The 22,887-nt window shown below is 39.1% G+C and overlaps 1 protein-coding gene and 1 pseudogene across 1 annotated transcript; both read left to right on the top strand.

The window, feature by feature from the left end:
• The first annotated feature begins 448 nt into the window (after positions 1-448).
• On the top strand, positions 449-4,235 carry SNAI2 (snail family transcriptional repressor 2). The gene is made up of 3 exons (XM_025871421.2): positions 449-669; positions 1,497-2,042; positions 2,931-4,235. Exons 1-3 carry the CDS (start codon positions 591-593, stop codon positions 3,110-3,112), a joined length of 807 nt encoding a protein of 268 aa, XP_025727206.1. The 5' UTR covers positions 449-590; the 3' UTR covers positions 3,113-4,235.
• A 4,922-nt stretch (positions 4,236-9,157) lies between these two features.
• Positions 9,158-22,373, top strand: LOC112823541 (negative elongation factor E pseudogene; annotated as a pseudogene).
• Positions 22,374-22,887: the final 514 nt, after the last annotated feature.

Genomic DNA, 22,887 nt, shown 5'->3' with positions numbered 1-22,887 from the left:
CGAATGCCACTTCCAAATATAGGCTCTCATTAATACCAGAGGCTGACCTGGGATCTTGTAGGACACCCTTTCCTTCCTCTAGCGAACATTTTGTCCCATTGCATTGCTTTACCCGACATCTGGAAGCCAGGCCCGCTTTAGAAATCACACTTCCTAGGACTTATCTAGCTCTCTGAGAGCACGAATAACTGGCAAGCTAAAGAAGTAAAATTACCTCTCTTGAAAATATTTAGGCATTTTTTTTCCTCTCCACTGAAATCCTGAAGAACAGCCCATTTTGAACCAGAATAATTTAGTCTGACAACAGATTCTTCCTCTGTTCACAGCTGTCCCAGAGGGAGGAGCTGAAATCTGAACCTCTCCGCTGTGATTGGATCCTTCTTGCAAAAGAGAGGAAAAAAAACCCTCCCAGCCAAAACGGGCTCAGTTCGTAAAGGAGCCAGGCGACTTCAGAGGCGCCGGCCCGTCCGCCTGCCGCACCTGAGCGCGGCCCCAGCCCGAGCCCAGCCGGCCGCGATGCTCTAGGGACCGGCCGCGTCCTCCCGCCGGACCGTTATCCGCGCCGGGCGCCCGCCGGACCCGCCGGCAAGATGCCGCGCTCTTTCCTGGTCAAGAAGCATTTCAACGCCTCCAAAAAGCCCAACTACAGCGAACTGGACACACACACAGGTAATAAATAAATAAATAAATAAATAAATAAATAAATAAATAAATATTAAAAAGGAAATGCTATCTATCATCTCTCTCTCTCTCTCTTTCTCTCTCTCTCTCTCTATATATATATATAAATCTATTGATACATGTTACAACTCAAATATTATTACAAAAGAACCAAAGACAAAGTTGTTTTCCTTTCAAACAGTGTCCTAAAAGAGAGTTCAGATTCTTTTGATCATTTAGGGTAAGTTTTAATTCAAAACTTTTAGAACTTTTAGAACTCTTAACTGACATTCAACTCTTGCAACTTCATTTTCTACAGCTTGTATATACATGCATAATGAGTATATGGAGGATGAGTAACACAATACATAAATGTTGAATTATTGCTTTTTTCATGTAATAAGGCTCTTTTCCTTCAGAGAGCAGCTTGATCTACACATATCTTTGTACTCACTCACAGTCATAGAATCTGCAAATAACCCATGCATAAAACGGAAAATAACTTTTTTGTATCTTTAAAATAATATATAAGTTTTTCCTCCTCAGTGCAGACTGTGAAGGCACTCACTTGTCTGCACTCCCTCACTGCACAGCATGTTATAGCTCCTGTCACACTATATGTGCAGGAGGCATAGATGTGCATTAAAGCACAGTAACTCTGTAGCAGCAAGGGTGGAAATGAAATGTTTTATCAATGCCTATGTCTTCCTAAATGAGTCTATTTACTTCATTATAAAGTCCTCTGTGTGTGTTGTGTTGCAAAGTAGCTCCTTAGTGTGTTTTCAAGTTATTTTTTATTACCTTAATCTTCTTTCCTTTCCTTTTCTTTCCCCTAGTGATTATTTCCCCATATCTCTATGAGAGTTACCCCATGCCTGTCATACCACAACCAGAGATCCTCAGCTCGGGAGCATACAGCCCCATTACCGTGTGGACTACGGCAGCTCCATTCCACTCCCCACTATCCAATGGCCTCTCTCCTCTTTCTGGATACCCTTCATCCTTGGGGCGAGTGAGCCCCCCTCCTCCATCTGACACCTCATCCAAGGACCACAGTGGCTCAGAAAGCCCCATTAGTGATGAAGAGGAAAGACTACAATCCAAGCTTTCAGACCCCCATGCCATTGAAGCTGAAAAGTTTCAGTGCAATTTATGCAATAAAACCTATTCAACTTTTTCTGGGCTGGCCAAACATAAGCAGTTGCACTGTGATGCCCAGTCTAGGAAATCTTTCAGCTGTAAATACTGTGACAAGGAATATGTGAGCCTGGGCGCCCTTAAGATGCACATTCGGACCCACACTTTACCTTGTGTCTGCAAGATCTGTGGCAAGGCGTTTTCCAGACCCTGGTTACTTCAAGGACACATTAGAACTCACACTGGTAAGAGAAAAACGTAGCCAGGAATGTTACTGTCTGATAGAATGAAGCTCTGGGCTGGCTGTTGAATTTGCATTAAGTAGTGACACTGTTTTTAATGATGGATGATCGTTTATAGCTACTTCCTGATGACTCAAAAAGTTGTTAGAGCAGAGTGCTCCATTTCTTGTTAACAACCTCTGCTCCAGAGACTGCAAACAGCATTTAGACTTTGGAAAGTAGATTCAGAAGGTTTGGTATCAAAGATCAGTTAAAAAATCAGGAAAGATGTACTTGAATGTGTGTTCTGTGAAACTGCTCCCAATATTCAGCAAACACAGATGTTGCTATCTTAATCAATTGCTTTGGTAGATATGTGAACGGCTTGCTTATAGTCTTCTGTTGGTAACATTAGTGCTGTGATATCTATCACCCCATAGCCAGTTGGATAGTTAGAACTGAATTTACTCTCCATTGTTTTATTATGTTTTGTTTTTTGCTGCTGAATATTTTATTCCTAACACAAAATCATCCTAGGGAGCCAAGGCATTTATCCAACCTTAGTCATAATACAGAAGGAGGGAAAAGGGGAAATATTAGGAAACGTTGGGAGGAGCTCAACATTAGCTGCACCTGCTGAAGCAGAAAGCTTTAATATGTGAAAGTCCTAGAACTACATGAAATATTTCTGCATGACTGGCAGCAGTAACAATATTCTTGGTGTGATTTTTTTAACGCAATATTCAAATTTATCTTAAAGGGCCAGATATGAAAAAAGTATCTGTTTTGGGGAATTTTAATCAAGTTTTTTTTTGACAAAATGTGATGGTTATTCGCAAATGTTATCTGACTTTATATTTCCTCTAAAAACACTGACTATCTTTCTTTCTCAACCCCCACCCCCACCCCCAGGGGAGAAGCCTTTTTCTTGCCCTCACTGCAACAGAGCATTTGCAGACAGGTCAAATCTGAGGGCTCATCTGCAGACCCACTCGGATGTAAAGAAATACCAGTGCAAAAACTGCTCCAAAACCTTCTCCAGAATGTCTCTTCTGCACAAACATGAGGAATCTGGCTGCTGTGTAGCACACTGAGTTACGCAATCAATGTTTACTCGAACAGAATGCATTTCTTCACTCCGGCTCCAAATGACAAATAAAAGTCCAAAGGCATTTTCTCTTGTGCTTACCGACCAAATAATGTGTATAGACACACAGACACACGGACACACAGACACACAAACACACACACACACATACACACAGGCACACACAGGCACACACACTAAAAGCTGCAAGAGCACGAAATCCATGTGTTCATATTTAATCCTTTCCATGTGAAGTTTAAAATTACTATATATTTACTGACAGCTAGATTGAGAGGATAAAAGACAAGAATCTTTCTCTTCAAAAGATGAAGCAAAAAGCACATTGCATCTTTTCTCACTAAGAAAGAATGCAAAGATTTACATTGCTGCCAAATCATTTCAACTGAAAAGAACAGTATTGTTTTGTAATAGAGTTTGTAATAGAATTTCCTATAGGAAGAGAATTTGCCAGACACTATCTCAGGTGCCTTATAAAGTATTCCAAGTTTACTTCATTACATGTCTGATGTCTGGTTATCATTGTTGAACTAAAGCCTTGTTTGATTACCTGTAATGCTTTAAACTGTATTTTTAAGAGAGAGACCAAGAAAGAGAAAAAAAAAGAAGAAGAAGAACAAGAACAAAACACAGGAGAATGTATTGAGTATTTTGTTTTTGTTTTTGTTGTCGCCAATAAAGAGTATGCTCCTTGGGGGAGGAGGTAAAGAATAGCTTTGAACATTCCTGGTGCATGCTCCATGTCTTACCTTTTAAAAGAATTTTTAATGATTTTCTAAAATTAATTAAAGATGGGAATAAGTGCAAGAAAGGATTCTTAGAAACTCAGTAATGTACTTAAACTATTTTAAATGCATACAACAAATGCAATCCATACAGCACCCTTCCAAGTGCCTTTTTAAAGTAATTGTATAGATGATGAGTCAATGTAAATTTGTGTTTATTTTTATATGATTGAATGAGTTTTGTATGAAAGTGAGATGTTGTCTATAGCTGATGTCTATAAACAACCTGAAGACTTGTGAAATCAATGTTTCTTTTTTAAAAAACAATTTTTAAAGGTCCTTTTTTACAATAAACATTTTTGATTTAAAATCCATTGTTTGTATACTATTTTCAGAGACCTCACTTACTTCATGATTTGTATCAAACTTCTATACAAAGAATTGTTTTTTCTTAATAAGAGAAAAAGTGAATGACATTTTTATGAATATCAAGTGTTATTTTATGTATTAGATTATAATAAAGTATACTGCTAGTATTTTTTCTTTACTCTTAAGATAATACTGTCACATTCAAAAAGATAATATCACAATAGTAATAGTTTGTTAGTATATCCCTTTAACAAAAAATCACACTTCGGAGTGCTAAAAATATTCATATTATTAATAGTCAAGAATACTTTTCAAAACTTTTTATTTATGATGACTTTATTAGGTTGCTCTTTGCAATGAAATTACAATCACTCATTCTAATGAGTGATTATCACAGACCCTGGAATAGTTTAAGATTTTTTTTAATAGTTTAAGATTTTTAAAAGAAATATCATTTAATGAGATGTAACAGAAAAAAATAGAAAATCTACATTAAAAGATCAGGATAAAATGGATTTATCATATATTACACAAGTTGGAAAATTAAACCATGCAAAGAAAATCCCACATTTAGTTATATAAAAGAAGGGACAGGTTTGATGGGAGCAGTGATAAATAATACAAAGTTAAGTTTTCCGTTTATAGTTTTTTGAACAAGCCCTGACCCAAACTCAAGATATACTTAATAAAATATAGCTCAAGCAGCCATTCCATATACAAGCACATGCTTACCAAATTCTTGGATACTAACTCATATGTAAAAATGTTAACCATTATAGGCATTGTGACAATTACCAAAGTGTATTTGAATCCAAACTCCAAACCCATTATGAGGATAGTTCCTGCTACCATTAAGCACTTCTTGTATACTGAGAACTTACAGAATTATTATTTTTCCTCCTAATGTCTTTGTGATACAAATAAAAGCCAGAACTAGTATCTCAAAGATATTAGTTATAGACCATTAATAAGTGACCTAAAATACCAATACTATTCCCTTAATGTTCACACACATTCCACTGTATGTTATATTTAAATTTTTAGCCAACATATAAAAGGTGTGCATTTGACTAAAAAAAGAAAAACTTTTCACTTAACATTCCATACACACACACACACACACACACACACACACACACACACACAAACATATCTCAAAGGCAGAATAATTCAGAGCAGCAATTTATAAATGTAAGAGAAATGGCTAGTAGCTTGACTCAAGTATTCTGCGGTTGTAAAAAAGACCACTTCAGTTAGTGTATATGGTACAAAAATGATTGCCTGAAAGTTTCCAGGCCAACTAATATGTAGAAGTATCTTGCAAGGGCAAATGGAAGTAAGTCAAGCATTCTCAAAGTGATCTGCTTGGCTACCCCAGGAACCACATCTATGCACATTTCCCTCTCTCATGTGTAGATCTACAGGCAAGTCATTTCTTGGCATCCAAAAATTAAAACAGATAATTTTCTAAAAGGAAGACTCTATTCATTGGTTTAATTTCTTATTGAAGAATTAGCGATGATAATGTTATAGTTACACTTTATCCTTACCATTCTAACTTCATTCATGCTTAAAATATTTTGCTTTCATCAAGGTAACATGAGTTTGAATTGCAGTACATAAGATGTGAAGATTTTCTGTAAATATGGCTCAATAATTGTTTAGCATTTTTAATGTTTTTACCAAGGTCTTTGACTAGATATCTGCTCTTCTGCAACACATAAGACCTGGCTCAAATGTTATTGACTCTGAAATACTTCTCCAAATTTGCTCTTTCTGGGAGCTTTGTGTCATTTATAATGAAGTACTTATCTCACCACATTGCAATTGTTTGTTGATCCCTTTCTTTTTCACCAGACAGAGCATCCTTCAGGCGTAAATTCCCAGTACCCAAAACATCATCTGGAACACAGACATTAACAAATGTTTGTTGAATGAATAAATGGATAAAATAAGAGAAATTGGTGAAAAATAGCTTGCAGATCTGAAATAAATCCAACATATCTCCCTTTAATGCAGAGTGTTGATAGTTTTTGAGAGATCCTCCAAGCAAATTTACTAATATGTCTCCTAACATAATGATGACAGCTTACCCTCAAGAGATTGGATGCTCAAAAAAAAAAAAAAAGGTGAAGAGGGGCAAGTTCAGTGCAGGTGGGCCAGGTTTGTTAGGCCTTCTGAGAGCCTGAACTTTGGAAACTGTGGATTTTAATAATAGGCACATATGCTGATAAGCATTCTCAGTATCCTTAATTTGTTTCCTATAATATGAGACAGTATGGTCTAGTAAAAAGAGCACCATATGTGTTCACTGAATCACTGCCTCCAACTGATTGGCTTTATGTCCTTGTGCAACTACTTAACCCCTCGGTGTCTGCATTTCCTAAGTGTAACATAGGAGTACATTTTCTGTAGTATCACAATGAAGTACTACACAGTCCTTGTAGATAATATCAGGTACCCAGTGTTATCAATAAATGCTTAGTGTGTACCTGCTCTTGTATTAGGAAACCTACATATGTCATCTTCAATGGGAAAAATTTCTCTATGATGTTGGTATGGATAAAGATACTAAACTCAGAGAGTTTTGATAATGGAGCCATGATAAAAAAGGCGATAAATTACAAAATTGAAATCAAACCCAGATTCTTCTGGCTCCAAAGACCCTACTTCTTCCACTGCACCAAGGGAGTGGAGAGGCCATTGAACTACACTCAGCATGGTGATTTATAAGTTGTAGGCATGTCGGGAGAGTTGTTGAAAAGGACGATGATAATGTGCCCTGAAATTAAATATTATAAGGGTGAATTTAGGAACTATCCTTATTCAGGAATTATGCAATTACATACAACCATCTTCAAGGCCATGTCCCAATTTCCTTCTAGAAATCCTGTTGGCTTCCCTTCCTTCAGTATAGACCCTCCCTGTCATGACATGTACACTTACAGCCCCCCTAAGTTCTCCTGGTGCCTGGGAGCCCATTTCCTCTGGTCTGCTCTCTGTGGAGATGAAAAGCAGCTGGTCTCCATCCTCTGTACATTAACACTTCATCTTCTGAAGGCCACTGTTACTCCCTCGCACACACACACTCCTCACCCGGGCTTTTATCTTCCTGGCCTAAAAAGTCTTCCAAGCTAAACAGTCACTTCTTTCACCACTAAAATGTGGACACTCTGGTGTAATGAGGCAATTATAATTTTGAAAAGTCTAAGGCTCCCTGGCTAAGATCCCCATCCAAGAAATTGTTCCTACTTTAGATATGAGAAACATTTTGAGCAAAACTAATTTGAGAATGAGTGTTCTGTCATTTAGGGAATTAACAATTCTCAAATAAGATGACTTTTCTCTCATTCTTGTCAAGAATCTCATTAGAAGCAGATGAAGTACTAAAGTATTCCCTATACCTGAGATGAACACATAAGGAGGGAAAAAACTTTAACTTTTAATAGTAATTGTAGAGAATCTACGACAATACGAGTAAATCTCTGGCTAAAGTTAGATTTAGCCCCTCAGCCCTCCAGGAAGTAATAATTACTTTGTGGAAAGCATGCATGTAAAAAAGCAGCAAGCATGGCAACTTTTCCGTTGTGGCACTTAGCCAGACCCTCAAACAATGAGAGATTAGCAGAGGAAACGGCAGCATATCCATGTCCACTAACTCCAAAGGGACTGGTAAGGTATTTATAGCAGTGAGTGGGAGAGCTGCTGTGAATATAGGATGGGGCATTCATATATTTTGTGTACTAGCTCATTTAATTAAGTTCCTCTGGTTAGGACAGTCAGTTTAAGCCATTCAGACAGCTCTTTTGGACATTTGTAGAGAAAATTGTGAGGCCCTCTGAATTATCACTAAGCAATTTTTGTAGACAATGGCCAGAGACACGAACCAATCATTCACCCATTTTAGCAGTTGGGATGGGGGACTCTCTCCATAAGTTCACTCTGTGGCTGGAATTTACTCCCTCCCAGGTCAGGAGCACCACTTATTCTACTTCTTCTATCACATAGTTAGGAGGTAGCAATATTTAAATTCTTAGGAGTGGAAAGGACATAACTGGATTGAATAAAATTGTGACATTCCCTTACAAAGAAAATGTGTGGCAATTATATTTCCTATGAGTTCTAACCTGTCTGCCTACTTATCCATCACATGTATAGAGGTTTAAAATTTTCCTGTACTGTGTTAAAACTTTGCTTTAGATTTGTCAGAAAGAACAGTAAAAGTGGCTATCACTTTTAGCCATACACAGTGTTGCTGACCTGCAGGCTCTGAGATCCTGTCATGGCCCTAGGCTCTCTGAGTCTCAATGTGCACAGGATCACCTGTGGATCTTGTTGACGTCTTGGTTTGGTGGGTCTGGGGAGAGTTGTGAGAGTCTGCATTTCTAGCTAGCTCCTGGGTGATGTCCATGCTGCTAATGCTTGTATCTCACTTCAACTAACCAAACTTTAACCCCAAGCTCCACTCCTAGGCCCATGCTTTCCCCACCCAATTTAAGTTCCTCATTTGAAGCAAGCCAAAATGTCCAGAGGGCAGTAGTATAGCAGCAGACAGATTAATCAGCGGGTGGGGTCTGGAATATGCCTGCACTCCAAGTCTGCCTAAGTGAAGGCAGGGCCAGTGGGAGTCAGAACAAGACAGATTTCCACCAAAGCCGGCTTTCTTTTCTCCTCACCTCTCTGATCACTACAAGTCACCTGATGCCCTGATCCCTGATCTACCTAAAAAGGTGACCTGGTCATGCTTTGGGGTTCATATTTCTGCTCCAATTTTCTAAGTATGTCTCCAGTCTTGGTCAGTCCTCACCCACCTTTGGAGGGCCCAGAAATGCATACTGGCTCTTTCTAGTCCACTCACACCAAAGAGTCTTTTCCCTCCTCTCTGCAGAGAAGCTTCCAAAATGCAACTGACAGGACTACCCACATTGATAAGACTGACCATGGTGGTGATGGCCCTCCCCTCCATCATTCCTCAAGATCTGGGGGCTTCCCTTGTTGGTGTCAGGTAGGATCCTACCTGAACAGCTCATGGGCTTCTTTCAAGGATGTCTATGGCTACCTTGGGTGAACAAGGTGCTTAGGCTTTTCCTGCACTATAATCTTTTAAAAATATTTAACATTTTGCCAAGTAGGAGTTATTTGATGTATTTTTCCTATAATTTTTTAATTTTTTCATGTCATTTTAATGTAACAACTTATTATTATTAATATTCCTGTGAAATTACAAATAGCATTCTTAGAAGAAAATTATTTTCTCTGAATTGATGACAAGTAACCTCTCTCTCTCTTTCTTTCTGTGTGTGTGTGTGTGTGTGTGTGTGTGTGTGTGTGTGTGTGTGTGTTTGAAGTCTCTGATATTGCTCCTTAAAGTGTGTAGGCTTGGGCATGGGCACAGGCATCCTAGGATGACAGTGGCGTTGGCAGGGCTCTCCTTGACTATCTCTTTTCCTCAACTCTCTCTTAGTTGTCTTGTTAGTATCACACTCATATGTTAGGTTCCACTAGTTGCTGCATGATTGTTCTACTGCTTCTGACAATGACTTAGGATATAAACTGCTCCACCGTTTAAATGCAAGTCCCCTTTTCAGGGATAGTTTGTCAGACCAGTCTTTGAGGTTTGTTCCTACCCCAGGTGGGTTCCTCATGCCTGCATCTTTCTGTGGTTCTCTCTGGTAAACTAGGTGATTTATGGCTTAACTTATTGCTATCATGAAGCTACCAGTCTACTATTAATTTCTTACCACCAAAATCTATTGTTTTTGAAAGTGCCTTTAGGTTTGACCTTCTCTACATTCTGTTTCTAATAAAGTCATGGGCAGAATTTGGAAGTTCTCTGTTCTTATGGCCTGCCTGTCCCCTTGGGCAAAATCTCTGAGCCACTGCTCCATGGTAAGTGACTCAATTTCTCAGAGTGACAGTCTTGTTTTATGGGCAAAGCACCGGGGTGGGGAGTTGCAGGGGGAATGTAGCCTTGTCTATTTGGTTTGCCTCTCCCAATGTAGAACTCTCACCTTTGAGTGAGCTTGGGTGAGGATGATCAGGGCCCCTTCCTTTTAAATGTCTTTATTTTATAACAGTTAAAGTTATTTAAAATTCAATAAAAGGATGATAGATTATTAAATTGAGTGTCATTAATGTACTTATTAGTTTATTAATTGGAGTGTTATTGAAGGATTGCCCTATTTCTTATATTATAGTACAATTTGGTGAAGTTATTTCACAACATTGACAATTTACTAATCACACTGTATTCTCTTATTTTATATAGTGAGCTTATTTTAAAACCATGTTTATTAAAACAAAATAAGATGGAGATCACTACATCTTAAGTGTACAAAATCTAAATGAAGCAAAGTCTTGGAACATAATAAAGGGAATTCAGCAGGAATTCACCAAAGAAATAGGTAAGAAACAAGGTAAGGTCTTTGGGGGCAATACAGTATAAAATGCCATAAATCCGCACTTTGGCGTCTGTTTCTAAGTGTCAACATTGGACTAGCATGGACTTCCTTTTCAATGTGGCCACCTATCAAGTTCAATTAGCCTAGTCTTCCTTCATGTGGTGCTTTATTTGGACATGGTAACCACCTTCCTGGGTGTTTACTAGGAGATCTAGCCGCACTAAGAGTAGGGTAGGGCAGCGCTGGCTGACCTAAAGGCAGTAGACAGTGACAACACCTGTGGTTATCTGGTTGCTCATGGAGCTTCGTGTTTCTGCCCTTCTCCCAATGTGACTTTCCAGTGTGTTTCAGGGGTTTGCTCGTGTTTAGGGGCAAACTGGTCATAATTATAAGTTAGAAGGACTCATAGATAAAGACATTCTTCGGAGGACAGGCCAACAACAGACAACTAGTTCCCCACTGAAGCATTAGTGACTAATGTTTCCCTTCCCATCTGTCTGCTGAGGCAAGAATGAGGATTATGCCCTTGATCCACCTTAGCTGAGCAGGGACTAGAGACTTTTCCAGCCTTCTTATGTTCTGAAGACAGAAGCAGAAATAGAGAAGCCTAGCCCATCTCACTCCCTCTGGCAGCCAGGATTAGGTGGATGGAAGCAGTCTTGGTGCCGCCAGAAAGCAAGAAGGGAGGCTCCAGAGGCCATGGGTGAAGGGAAAAGAAAACAGTGGTGCAAGGCTGGGATTGCATCAGTGGCTCTCAAACTTCAGAGAGTGTCAGAATCAGCTAGGAAGCTTGGTTAAAACACAAATTGCTAGGTCCCACCCCCAGAGTTTCTGAATTAGAAGGTTTGTAGTGGACTAAGACTTTGCATTTCTAACATGGTTTGAGGTGAGGCTGCTACAGCAGGTCTGGGGACCATACTCTGAGAAGGACAGAGTCACAGCCATGGGAGGTTGGGGAGGGGACCTGAGACTCAGCTGTCATGGTTAATGATGAGCTGAGCTGCAAATCACAAGTTGTACAGAGGTTTAGAATCCCTTCTCTTTGTCTCTACTATTCATTGCATTGGACTGCTTGCCAGTCCGTCACTGTATTAGGCACACAATGGAAAGAAGTATTGAAAAAACTTTTTAGTGAAAAAAAATGTAAAAGAAAAGAGCACACACCTTTTTTAAAGCTTCCAAATTCTTTATAAATTCCTTTAACAAATTAGTTCACAGCACAGGGGCTTTCAAAGAGTTTGGAAAGATATGCCATAAAATACAGAGTGGTGTGAAAAGAGGGGGCTTCCCCACACAATGAAAAACTATTTTTTGTGATGACAGAGGAAGAAATTATAGCTTCCATAACTATAATGATTTCTTTATAAATTTAATTTGGGTGAGAATCCAGGCAATTTTCTTACTATATTAGGAATTTTGAAATCATTTTTTTGAATTTGTAAGTTAAAATCAACAAATTTGTTTGCCGTAATAGGGCTCTTCCTTGCAAGATGAATACCGATCACCTACAGATATTCCCCCATGACCATAGCCAGACAAGCCTCTTTTGGATTCTGCATTTTAAATCAAAAGATGTAAAAGGATCTTTTGTGTTACTGCTTTCCTGAGGCAATTAAGAAGGCAATAAAAAAGAATTAGAAGAAAAGACGATTCTAAAATTTAACTTTTAGGTTTTTACAATTTAGGAAAATCTTGACAGCTCCAGGGCTGAGCTCTTGCCAGTGGGTGCTGGCCGGACCTGGGCCGGGCGTGCACCTCTTCAGGGGATGCCAGCTCCCTCTTCTGCTCTTGCCAACCATGAAACAGCCCAGGTAATTTTCCATGGATGTGTCCTGATTGATTTTAAAGGCAACTACTCTTCTTCTTCTTTTTTTTTTTTTTCAATTTCAAATCTTAAACAAGAAGGGGCCTGAATTTTCATTTGTCCTCCAGAAATTGCTGTTGGGCTATTTGAAATAGGGTGGGCAATAAAAATATGTATGAAGTATTTTTAAAAAATAACTAACCAATGCAGCCACAGTCCAATCCAGGCCATTCAGGTCTTTTTATATCAGCACAGAGTGTAGTATGAAGACTGTAGTCAGACTGTAGTCAGGATGAAGACTGTAGTCAGACTGTAGTCAGTTTTACCACCTATGTTATCAGTGGGGAAAGCTGTGCTCAGTCTCGACTTGTGTACAGTGGGGGCAATTCCTGAGTCCAGATGGAGACAAAGATACTGCACAAATCTATGACAAACACAGGCCACAGTGTTGCACACAGTGGACCTCAATATATTTTTTCCTTAAAGCTGAAACTCATTTTAAATCTGTACATACCAATACTCAGATGAAAGATAAAAATGTACTGATTACCTAAAGAAATATTATTTTTACCTTTGTCTGTTGGAAAGAGTCATTCCCTCCACTATCAGTCTCTCTCTCACTGACCCCCATCACCATTTAACAGAAAATCATCTAAGATGGGTATGATCAGAGAATCAACTATGTTATCATAATGGATTAATGTATATAGATAGTATGTCCATAAGCTTCATTGTCTCACCCAGAATAATGCAAAAAGCTGAAAAAGTCAGAATGGTGTTCTTCAGACTTACAAACCACTAAAATATTCCAAAAGTTCTTCATCATTCAATGAATTTGGTAAGAGATTTGAAAATTTCACCCTCTATATAATGCACTTATATAGTATACATGCATATAAGGAAGCATACATTACTTCTGGAACTGGAAAAAAAATCAAAGGACAGAATACTTTGTTTATCTTACATTCTGTGCCCAAAGTTTGACTCATACTGTTTCGTTCTCTATGTCCTTTACCTGGGTCTATACCAAAGATCAAGTAATTTTAAAAACCAAAATAATTTTCATCCATTCAGGGAGATTAAAATGACATGCAGAGGGAAAAAAATTTTAAAGATTTTACTTATTTATTTATTTAGGGCACATGAACGGGGGGGTAAGGGGGTGGGCAGAGGGAGAGGGAGATTCAGAATTTCAAGCAGGATCCTCACTGAGCTGGAGCCCACCATGGGCCATGGAGCGGGATCCCTCAACCCTGAGATCCTGACCTGAGTGGAAACCGAGAGCTGGTCACTCAACCAACTGAGCCATCCAGGTGTCCCAAAAAGAAAAATATCTTGAAGCAGAGTTGAAAAAGAAGATTAGAAATAGGATTTTAACTTTTTTTTTTTGTAAATACATTTGCCACTGACACCCATGAATTCTTCCTGTCAAAACTCTCCCTGTGACTGGACACAACATAAACACAATAAGTTACTAGACCATATTGACCCTTTTGTGGAAAGTGAAACAAGTGCTTGGCACTGAAATGTAACTCCAAGCGTCCTCCACGAGAATGATGACGTCCTTACTTATTTAGGGGCCTGAAAAGCCAAGCCAGGAGGAGGCAAGGGTAGCTCTGAGACACTCGTCTTCCAGAGAATGGATTATATGCTACCTAAGGACCACTGTCCTTCTCTCCAGTCAAGCATATCCTTCAAAAGTGTCACATTGAAGATTATGTAAGGTCAAAAGGTCACATTTAAGATCTTTTAAAATGCAGTGATAGTCTTTTGCTCTTCAGAAGCCTATTTTTACCCCTATGTGAATTACAGCACTTAAAATTCTAAATCACTTGAATCTAAAATTTTTAATCTGGGAAATTGAAAAATATAAATCCTAAACCAAAGTAAGGTATTTTCTTGAAAATACTATTTAATGTTTAAATAGAACATAGATAGCTTTTAGGTTTTCAGCCTGAGTGGAAGCTGGATTTGGCAGTTGGTATCCCATTGGTGCTGAGCATGTAGTTTTTATTATGAAAGTTCTTTACCAACTGTGTGAGTGACTCAAATACACAGGTGTCATATCTCTCCAGAGTCAGTCTGTATAGTAATCAGATTGGTTTCTAAACCTAGACTCTTGAATACCTTTGAATTAATTCAATTTAAAATAACAAGAAATATAAAAATACTTATAAACCAACAAAAAAATTAAGCTGGGTGTTGTTAGCATACCCACTTTACAGGCTGACATCTGAAGCCCCATGGTCCTGACCTCAGCTCTTTCCCATCAGCCCATTTAATCCAGTGAGATACCAAAGCACCAATCCTTACCTCACTTACAAAAGGAAAGAGAAAAATGTGACTTGTATTTAATAAGGTACCATGTTTTTTACCTTTATTTTTCATAACAAATAAAAACATGAAAATAAAATAAATAAAATAATTACTGGGTTTTTAGGTTTAGGTTTAGCCCCTGCTCAGCATTATCAACCATAGATCCCACTAAACAGAGAGTGGGAACTAAACCGCAAGTTAATTCAGCTAACTCATCTATGGAGGGCATCAGAAAAAAAGAAAAACTCAGTAAACCCTATCGAAACTTCCACATTGTTCTTATTGGCCTTTTTATATCAAATAATCACAAGATTATATTTGGTCAGGTAATAGGTAAACATTCAGAAGACTATAAAGAAATTAAGAGATGATGTTTCTGGTGTTCTGTTTAATTTATTTCCTATTACAAATAATTTTTTCCTAAATATATGTAAGGAGAACCTAGGAAACTGACTTTTCTACCACAAAAACACTGTGGCCACTTCATTAGCCACATTAAATAATTTGTTTCCCAATGGGCTATTCATGCCCCAACACACAAAGAAAGGGTGGGAGAAGCTGCCCTGGAGGATCAATGGGTCTTAGAAATTCAGAAAGTGCCTATTTGGGGATTGTGTAAAGACTTTCAAATAATTCTGACCAAACCTCAACCTCTCTGAGTAAGAATATATGGTATGGTTGTGGCTCTAGGCTGAGTCCTTGATGAATGAGGAAAAATTAATGAGAGGATTTCTGGCCCACTGGCTCAACTCCAAGGGAAACATAATATTGTTGGATAAGCAATCATGTCTTTACATTGCTTTCATGGAAATATCCCACCCTTCTTTCTCAACTAGGATAAAAGATGGCAGAAAAGTCACAAAACAGAGTTTTAGCTTTGTATCTTACATAGCAGAACCTAGCAAAATAAAGTAATTTAAGCAAAAGTACTTTCTTAGCACATGATACTAAAGGCAACTCTGTACATGTTAAAATATTACTCAAACCCATAAGCTCTTGCTGATTCCTCAATAAATAATTTGTTTTGTTTTATAGTTTTGCACACTCCAGAAATGCAGAACAATTTATAGTTTCCTAAACCAACTAAATTCTTATGTATACTGTGCCTACTGCCTCTATTGCCCATTCTACTTGTATCATATTCTTAGAATCTCATTCAACTGCTGCTACCCCTAAAAGTCTCCCCAACTTGCCAGACCTATATAGTTTCTTATCCATTTCCCACTGCATGGCATACGCAATTTATGTTACAGTCATTTGCCTATGTGCCTAGCTCCTCACTAGACTGTGAATTTTAATTTTAAGGGTAGAGTCAGGGATCATACTTTTACCCCACAATACCTTACATAATCCTGGGAACTAAGAGACAAACAGAACATTTTTATTGAATGAATGACCCAAAGTAGACATGACCTAGCCAATTGTGGGAATAACTTAACTTCTCATTGCAAACATTTAAAATGTAGTATAGAACACCTCAAGGCTGAAACAATGTAAAAAATATACAGATGTATATCTATGCATAATCAAATAGCCCTTCCCTATACAGCAGTTAAGCAAAGTGTCACTACATTAATGCATTTTTGAAATCCTTATGCTCTGGCCACCATTTCCACACCTCCCCAGAGGAAAGTTAAAGGCATGATTGAAACAACAATAACAATGATTCTAACAAAAACCATATTTCCAACTTTGTGAAACTTCTTTGTCTCTGTTTCTGTCTTTCTCTCTCTCACCATCTCTTTCTCTTTCTTTTCTCTCTCCCCTATATATTAAGGAAGAGGACATAGATGGGATTTTCCTATGGTGTGGTATATGCTTTTGATATTTCTTATAGGTTGCCTTCCTGATTTCTTGTGGTCTTGGAAACCACCCTTCAGAGTGACTCACCCATCATTCAATGCTCTGGGTTGTTTAAGACTCTCATACTCTTAACAGTTCTACATATAAGGCAGTTGTCTATTATCTGTGTCTAACTGTGATCAGTCACTAGTCAAAGAAGAAAAATTGTGATTCACCTCAGATGATCTTTGCTTGTGCATAGATTTATGTTGCTGTCTACATTTATGGTGTGTGTGTGTGAGAGAGAGAGAGAGAGAGAAAGAGACAGACAGACATACAGACACAGACACACACAGAAGCACCAGGATTGTGTACAGTCCTTTAGGCTGGCAGCCTTGATGCAATGTTCAGTCTTTGAAAATCCCTATTTGGAACATTAGAAACATCTGGAGAAACCACATTTCCATGTTGAAATAAAGATAAGTTGTCATTTCTGCTACTCATTTTGAATTTATCCCACAGCCTGATGAGAGAATTTTGCCCAGAGCAAGTTATAGAGTATGTAACTAAAAAAGAAAAAAAAAATTAGCAAAAGGAAAAAGAAAGAAAAAAAAAAGAGGTCAGGATTCTACCAGGGGTTTCCTTAACTACCCCTCCAAATATGTTTGCTCCATCCCAGTGAATGGGCTCCTGGGACATACTGAGCTGTGGGCAGTAGGATGCAATACAGCCATGGGACACTTCCTAGACCCATTTATCAGCCTCTATTGTTTTTCCACCTACTAAATTTAAATAATATTTTTTAAAAGATTCTATTCATTTGAGAGAGAGATACACAGAGAGAGTGTGTGCACACAAGCTGGGGGATGGGTGTGTGGGTCGGGGGAGGTGCAGAGGAACAAGCAGACTCCCTGCTGAGCAGAGAGAGCAGGACATGGAACTCAAGCCCAAGACCCTGAGATTGTGACCTGAACTCAATTGACTAAGCCACCAGGCACCCCTAAATTTAAAAAATAATTTAGACTTGTGCTTAATAATGCATGTATTTGGTCTGGAAATCTAGGAAAATGCAGTGTAAATGTAAGGTCCTAGGTTGATGTTCAAGAATCATGTTTTCTATTTCATACTTGAGAGCTTGTCTTCTTGGGCCTGTGATTAAACAAATCACAATTTTTAATATGTCTCCCTTATCCAGAGAAAGTAATGCAGTTTTGTAGAAGTCCATCTAACTGAACAAGCCTCTAGAATACAGCTTCCCTATGTTGCAGGTGGCCATTGTGGTGAATTCAGTGACTTACAGCCTCTGCCCAGGACATCCTGGTGCTCAGCTGAGTGTCCAGCTAATGAACTACATGGGGGGAATTTATACACAAATCAACAGAACTGCCTTCATCTTTCTTTCCTTCTTTTGAGCTCCCACAGTGATCTCCCACTAAGAGGGAGTCCTTTCATTTGCTCATGGTTCTAACGCACTTGTGGGAAAAAATATCAGACATTTTTGGCTTTTGGATTTCATACTCAAGTATGAATATGTGGTTTCATTCCAAAAATACCATAAGAAAGTCTGAGGAGTAGCAAAGCCAGGGGGAAAAAATAGCTGACATTGAGATTCAGTCTTGAACATCCACAAATATTTCTAGAATCCTCTTTTTTTTTTTTTTTTTTGGTCAAGGAGACCATTCTTCAAAGAAAACCTTAGTCATTGAAAAGCCAGATATATAAAAGAAATTAATAAGAAAGACTCTTCTTGAAACAGGCCTGAATCCTGCCTCTGCTTCTTTGCAAGCTTCCTCTAAGGCTCTCATGGGGCGAGTTTGAAAATCAGTGCCTGGCTCCGGTTTCCAAACTGTGCTCCAGAAAATATGAATCTTTTCAGATGTTTTCCAAAGACTTCTCTGGTCAGAATTCTGTCACAGGCTGTATACCATATCCTCCTCTTGCAGTCTCAAAGTTTATTTTAATATAAGAAGACTCCAGAGAGTTCTCACACAAAAGGATTTAATACCACATGGAATCTTTAGGTCACGGACACTGCCATATATTCTTGACTGCCAGCCCATGGCGTTTCCCCTGGTACCCTTAAAACACACTCATTGGGGGAAGCCCTTTGGGGGGAGAACAACCACCTGACTTATTGGACTACTTTCTGCAGGGAGACAGCTCTGAGTAGGGGCTGGGATGGTGGAGAGGTGCAAGTAACTCAGTGGGGCCCAGAGGAGCAGAGTAGAGAATGTAAAGGACACAGGGGCCAGCATTTATGCCAGTTGGAGTAAACGTCATATCCTCTCTCTGTTTCTCTCCATGTAGACCAAAAATTCAATGGAGAACCCTCTCCTTGACATTTTTCCATTTCCTACCAAATTCCTCAGCAACCTCTTTGAAAACCCTAAGGCATGGCAGCAAAGCATATCAACCAAATGATGGGTGTCTCTCCCTCGCTGAAAAAAAAAATTCTCAAATGAATTTAAATATTTACCTATTAGTCTATTTCTAGTTCTATAATGTTCTATAATGGCTTCAATTTCCTTATAAATATGTACACTTAAGTGATTTCTGAGAAATGACACAAAAGAACAAGCAGTGAAAAAAACACAAAACAAAAAACTAGAGAGATTTGTCATATGGCTCATACAGATCATGTTAAATCTATGAATATAAATTTTACACAATCATGCTCATTATCCTGCTTGTCAGAATAGATTAACAAGTTCTTTTTTCTTCCTGTAAGTTTTCATTTCCTTTTTCTTTTCTTTTCTTTTTTTTTTGTAAAGGAATGAATGAAATGCTTTTGGTAAACAGGTAAACCAAAAAATCATTCTGAGCCATGACCTCAGCCATCAGCTGTCCCCATATTTTCTAACATCCTGAAATTTTCCATTCGACTTGGGTGGCTGATTTCACATTTTTTTCCTGGACCTCTGTACCCTGTGGAGTTTGGGACACCACCAAATGCAGGGAGTGAGCCTGACACCTGCCAGTGGTCTCCTGGCTCCTGCCCTGCGTAACACAAATCTGGGGGGAGGACAAGCTCGAAGGCCACACTGCCCTCCCACACAGACTGGAGGAGGATGCTGAGGGATGAGAAAATTAGCTCTGGGAAACATTTAAAGGAAAAGGAATTATGGACCAAAGCTTTGCTTCAGATGCAAATGGAGAAGGCTTAATTAACCTTTACTTCTTCCCATTAGATTGGTGAATATTCGGATTCACTTGAGAAATGTTTTCTTACCTTCTCAAAACAGATCTGAGCCAGTGATAAACATGTTAAAAACTAATTTTAAAAGCAAATAAAAAGATGTCCTTCGTGGGAGGTTTTACCATCATAGTTTCGAACTTCAGTTTAATGGAGAGTTTTTAGCACCTGTTGGATACTCACCCCATCTGGGAGATACGACTCTAAATCTAAATTTTGTTTTGAGAAAAAGTGCTCAGAAATGAATGATTCACATGCAACCACTCCGAGTTATTAATTTGAAAGAAATAAAATTTGTTTTCTGAAGACTCCCGCTGCTATCAGTATTTTTTACAGAACTGTTGTTCTTGCATACTAATATAGTTCTTTTCTTTTGGGACACTGTTAGTTATGAAAGAGAACTGATTATCCTGCCAGTGACCTATATTAACAGAACAGGGGCAGGGAAGGTAATCTCTGTTTGTAACCTTTCACCTTGAAAGGTGCCTCTGTTGTTAACTAACTAATGTGGAAACCATACTGATCTGCCTGAGATAGCCAGTGCCTATGACCATTTTTATATTAGGAGAAGCAAAACTCAACTTCAGGATAAATCTAGCATCATTATCACCATATCCCTTCCTCTTACTTACATTCTAATTCTGTGAAAAATTTTCAGGAATTTCCTGACATCTTCAACCAGCATAATTTCCAGCAGGTATTAGAAGTTTGGAGGTTGCCCTCAATTTCATTTGTCACCTTTAACGTGAGCTCTCCATGAAGTGTTGGTAATAAGCAATTGCACAGAGCCATACCCGAGTGTTTTACCAGCCTGTTTTCACATGTCATGTTTCTACACGGAGTCACATGTGACATGGATTAAATCATAACCCCCCAAAGCAATCATACTGTCAAAGCTCAATATAATATAATGACTGAATTTCTGTCTCTGCAAATCCTTAAAAAGGAAGTTGTGCTATACTTCTATTTTTCTATAAAAACAGACCACCATGTCCATCCTGACATTGTCACCCTAAATTTAACATATTATTCACCTAATGGGAAAAATCCAACTCATGCCTACTTTTATTCCTTATAATGTGTATTCTTTCCATATAAATACTCTAAACATCAATATTTAGTAATGATCTTCCTTTGTATACAGATACCAAAAGATAATTGACCTGCCCTTACGGCTTATCTTTTTCACTTAATTTTGAATTATACGTCTTAATGAACAAGCAGCTTAAAACCTCTCTATGGACAAAAAACAAGAAAAAGGTTTTGAGATTATAAAAGGTCAATACATTTGCAAACATTAAATGACTCTTCACACAATACCTCTTAGCAAAAGAATTTCTCTGGTAATAATACCCAAGTCTCCAGAGATTTTCCTGGCCTTAATTCTGCAATCTAGTTTGGATCTGTACTATGTATTATGCTCGCCTTGTTTTCTTCTCTACAATGATGACTCAAAACCTTTAGAAAAGCAAGCTTCCTTTCCATTGGCTTTACATTGGGTGCTATGGAAATTGAGGAATAGTGGTACCTTTGGCATCTCCAAGATTACTAGGACCTTTGCCACCATTTGTCACCTGCAGAGATACAGGAGCTCTTGGCCTGAGCAGGTGCCACTGGAGACCTTGGGACTCTGGTTACTGCCCTGTTTGGAGCCACCAGGTCGGTGATTACCCCTGGACTCAGCCAGGAGGAGGAGGCTCTGCAGAAGAAATTCAACCAGCTCAAGGAAAAGAAAAAGGCACTGCTGGCTCTGAAGAAGCAAAGTAGTACAGCAGAGCCAGCCAAGGCGGTGTCCAACGTTCACTGTCAGAGCAGCCTGTGGTAGGCCCAGCCATGGCAACAGAGCAGGCAAACCAGCTGGTGAAATCAGGAGCCATCAGTGTCCTCAAGGCTGAGACCAAGAACTTGGGCTTCAGATGTTCTCAAACCCTGGTGGGGAAGTTAAAGGACCCTGAGGGGGGGGCCAGTCCACAATTTCCAGCTGTTCCAAAGGAGCATATCTGCCCCAGAGAAAATCTTTGTATGAGAGTTTTGTGTCTTCCGGTGATGGGCTTCGGGAACTGGGGCCAAGATGGGGAAGAGGCAGAGGGCCCAGGGGCTGGTGAGGGGCCCCCTCAGAACTTTGACTGGTGCTCTGAAAAACCTGGTGGTGCCCACTCCTCAGCCTCCCCTCCCCGAAGCTGCAGCTGGGGCCACAGTTGTGAGCAGAATGGGGACAAAGACAGAGATCCTGATCAAGAACCAGAAGGCCCCTTCCACATGTTGGACTCGTTTCCCCAAAGCAGGGCCCCTCAGAAGGGGAATACTCTTTAGGTGTGTGGAGAGGACATGATGCCCACCGTCTTCTGTGGGGCCTTCTCTTCCTTTGGAAATATCATTGACCTCTCCATGGGCCCACCCAGAAACTGTGCCTCAGTCACCTTTGAAAAGATGGCGTCAGCAGATCACGCCATTACTGAGCTCAATGGGATCCAGGTAGAATCGGTACAGCTCAAAGTCAGCATTGCCCGCAAATGGCCCATGCTGGATGCTGCCACTGGCAAGTCTATCTGGGGCTCCCTTGCTGTCTTAAACAGCCCTAAGGTTGCCATCGGGACAAGAGTATCCAGATTGTCTCCAGTGATGATGTCTACAAGGAAAACCTTATGGATGGCTTCTAGGAAATGGAGCTGGACTCTGTGTATCTCATCTGTACCAACACTGGTCTCAGCGAAACACTGAGTTAGAAGCTCAAAAACAACAACAAAACCAAAATAAACACACAAAAAAGATACAGGAGCTCTATCTTCCCCACTAATTTTATTGAGAAATATTTGACATGCATGACATATGCATCACCGCATATGTATAATGCATACAGCTTGAGGTGAGGGTTTAATTTACACATGTGGTGAAATGATTATCATAATAAGTTCAGCTAACATTCATCTTCTCATGTAGATACAATAAAAAGAAAGAAGAAAAAAAAATTATCCATGTGATGAAAAAGAAAAAAACATTCTCTTTAGGATTTACTCTCTTAACAATTTTCCTGTATACCATAGAGCTGTGTTAGTTGTAGTCATCATGCTGTATATTGCATCCCTAGTACTTATTTACCTTCAAACTGGAAGTCTGTACCTTTGGCCACCTTTCTTCCAATCCCCCCTCTCTCCATCCCCTTGACTCTGGCAA

Source organism: Callorhinus ursinus, unplaced genomic scaffold, assembly GCF_003265705.2.
Source record: "Callorhinus ursinus isolate GAN/ISIS: 27379988/994484 unplaced genomic scaffold, GSC_fseal_2.0 scaffold5, whole genome shotgun sequence".
NCBI lineage: Eukaryota > Metazoa > Chordata > Mammalia > Carnivora > Otariidae > Callorhinus > Callorhinus ursinus.
This window is presented reverse-complemented; position numbering and strand designations above follow the sequence as displayed.

Coding starts and splice junctions, on each gene's coding strand:
- SNAI2 (XM_025871421.2), top strand. CDS start 591: ATGCCGCGCTCTTTCCTGGTCAAGAAGCATTTCAACGCCTCCAAAAAG. Junction 670..1,496: donor CGAACTGGACACACACACAG/GTAATAAATAAA, acceptor TCTTTCCCCTAG/TGATTATTTCCCCATATCTC. Junction 2,043..2,930: donor ACACATTAGAACTCACACTG/GTAAGAGAAAAA, acceptor CCCCACCCCCAG/GGGAGAAGCCTTTTTCTTGC.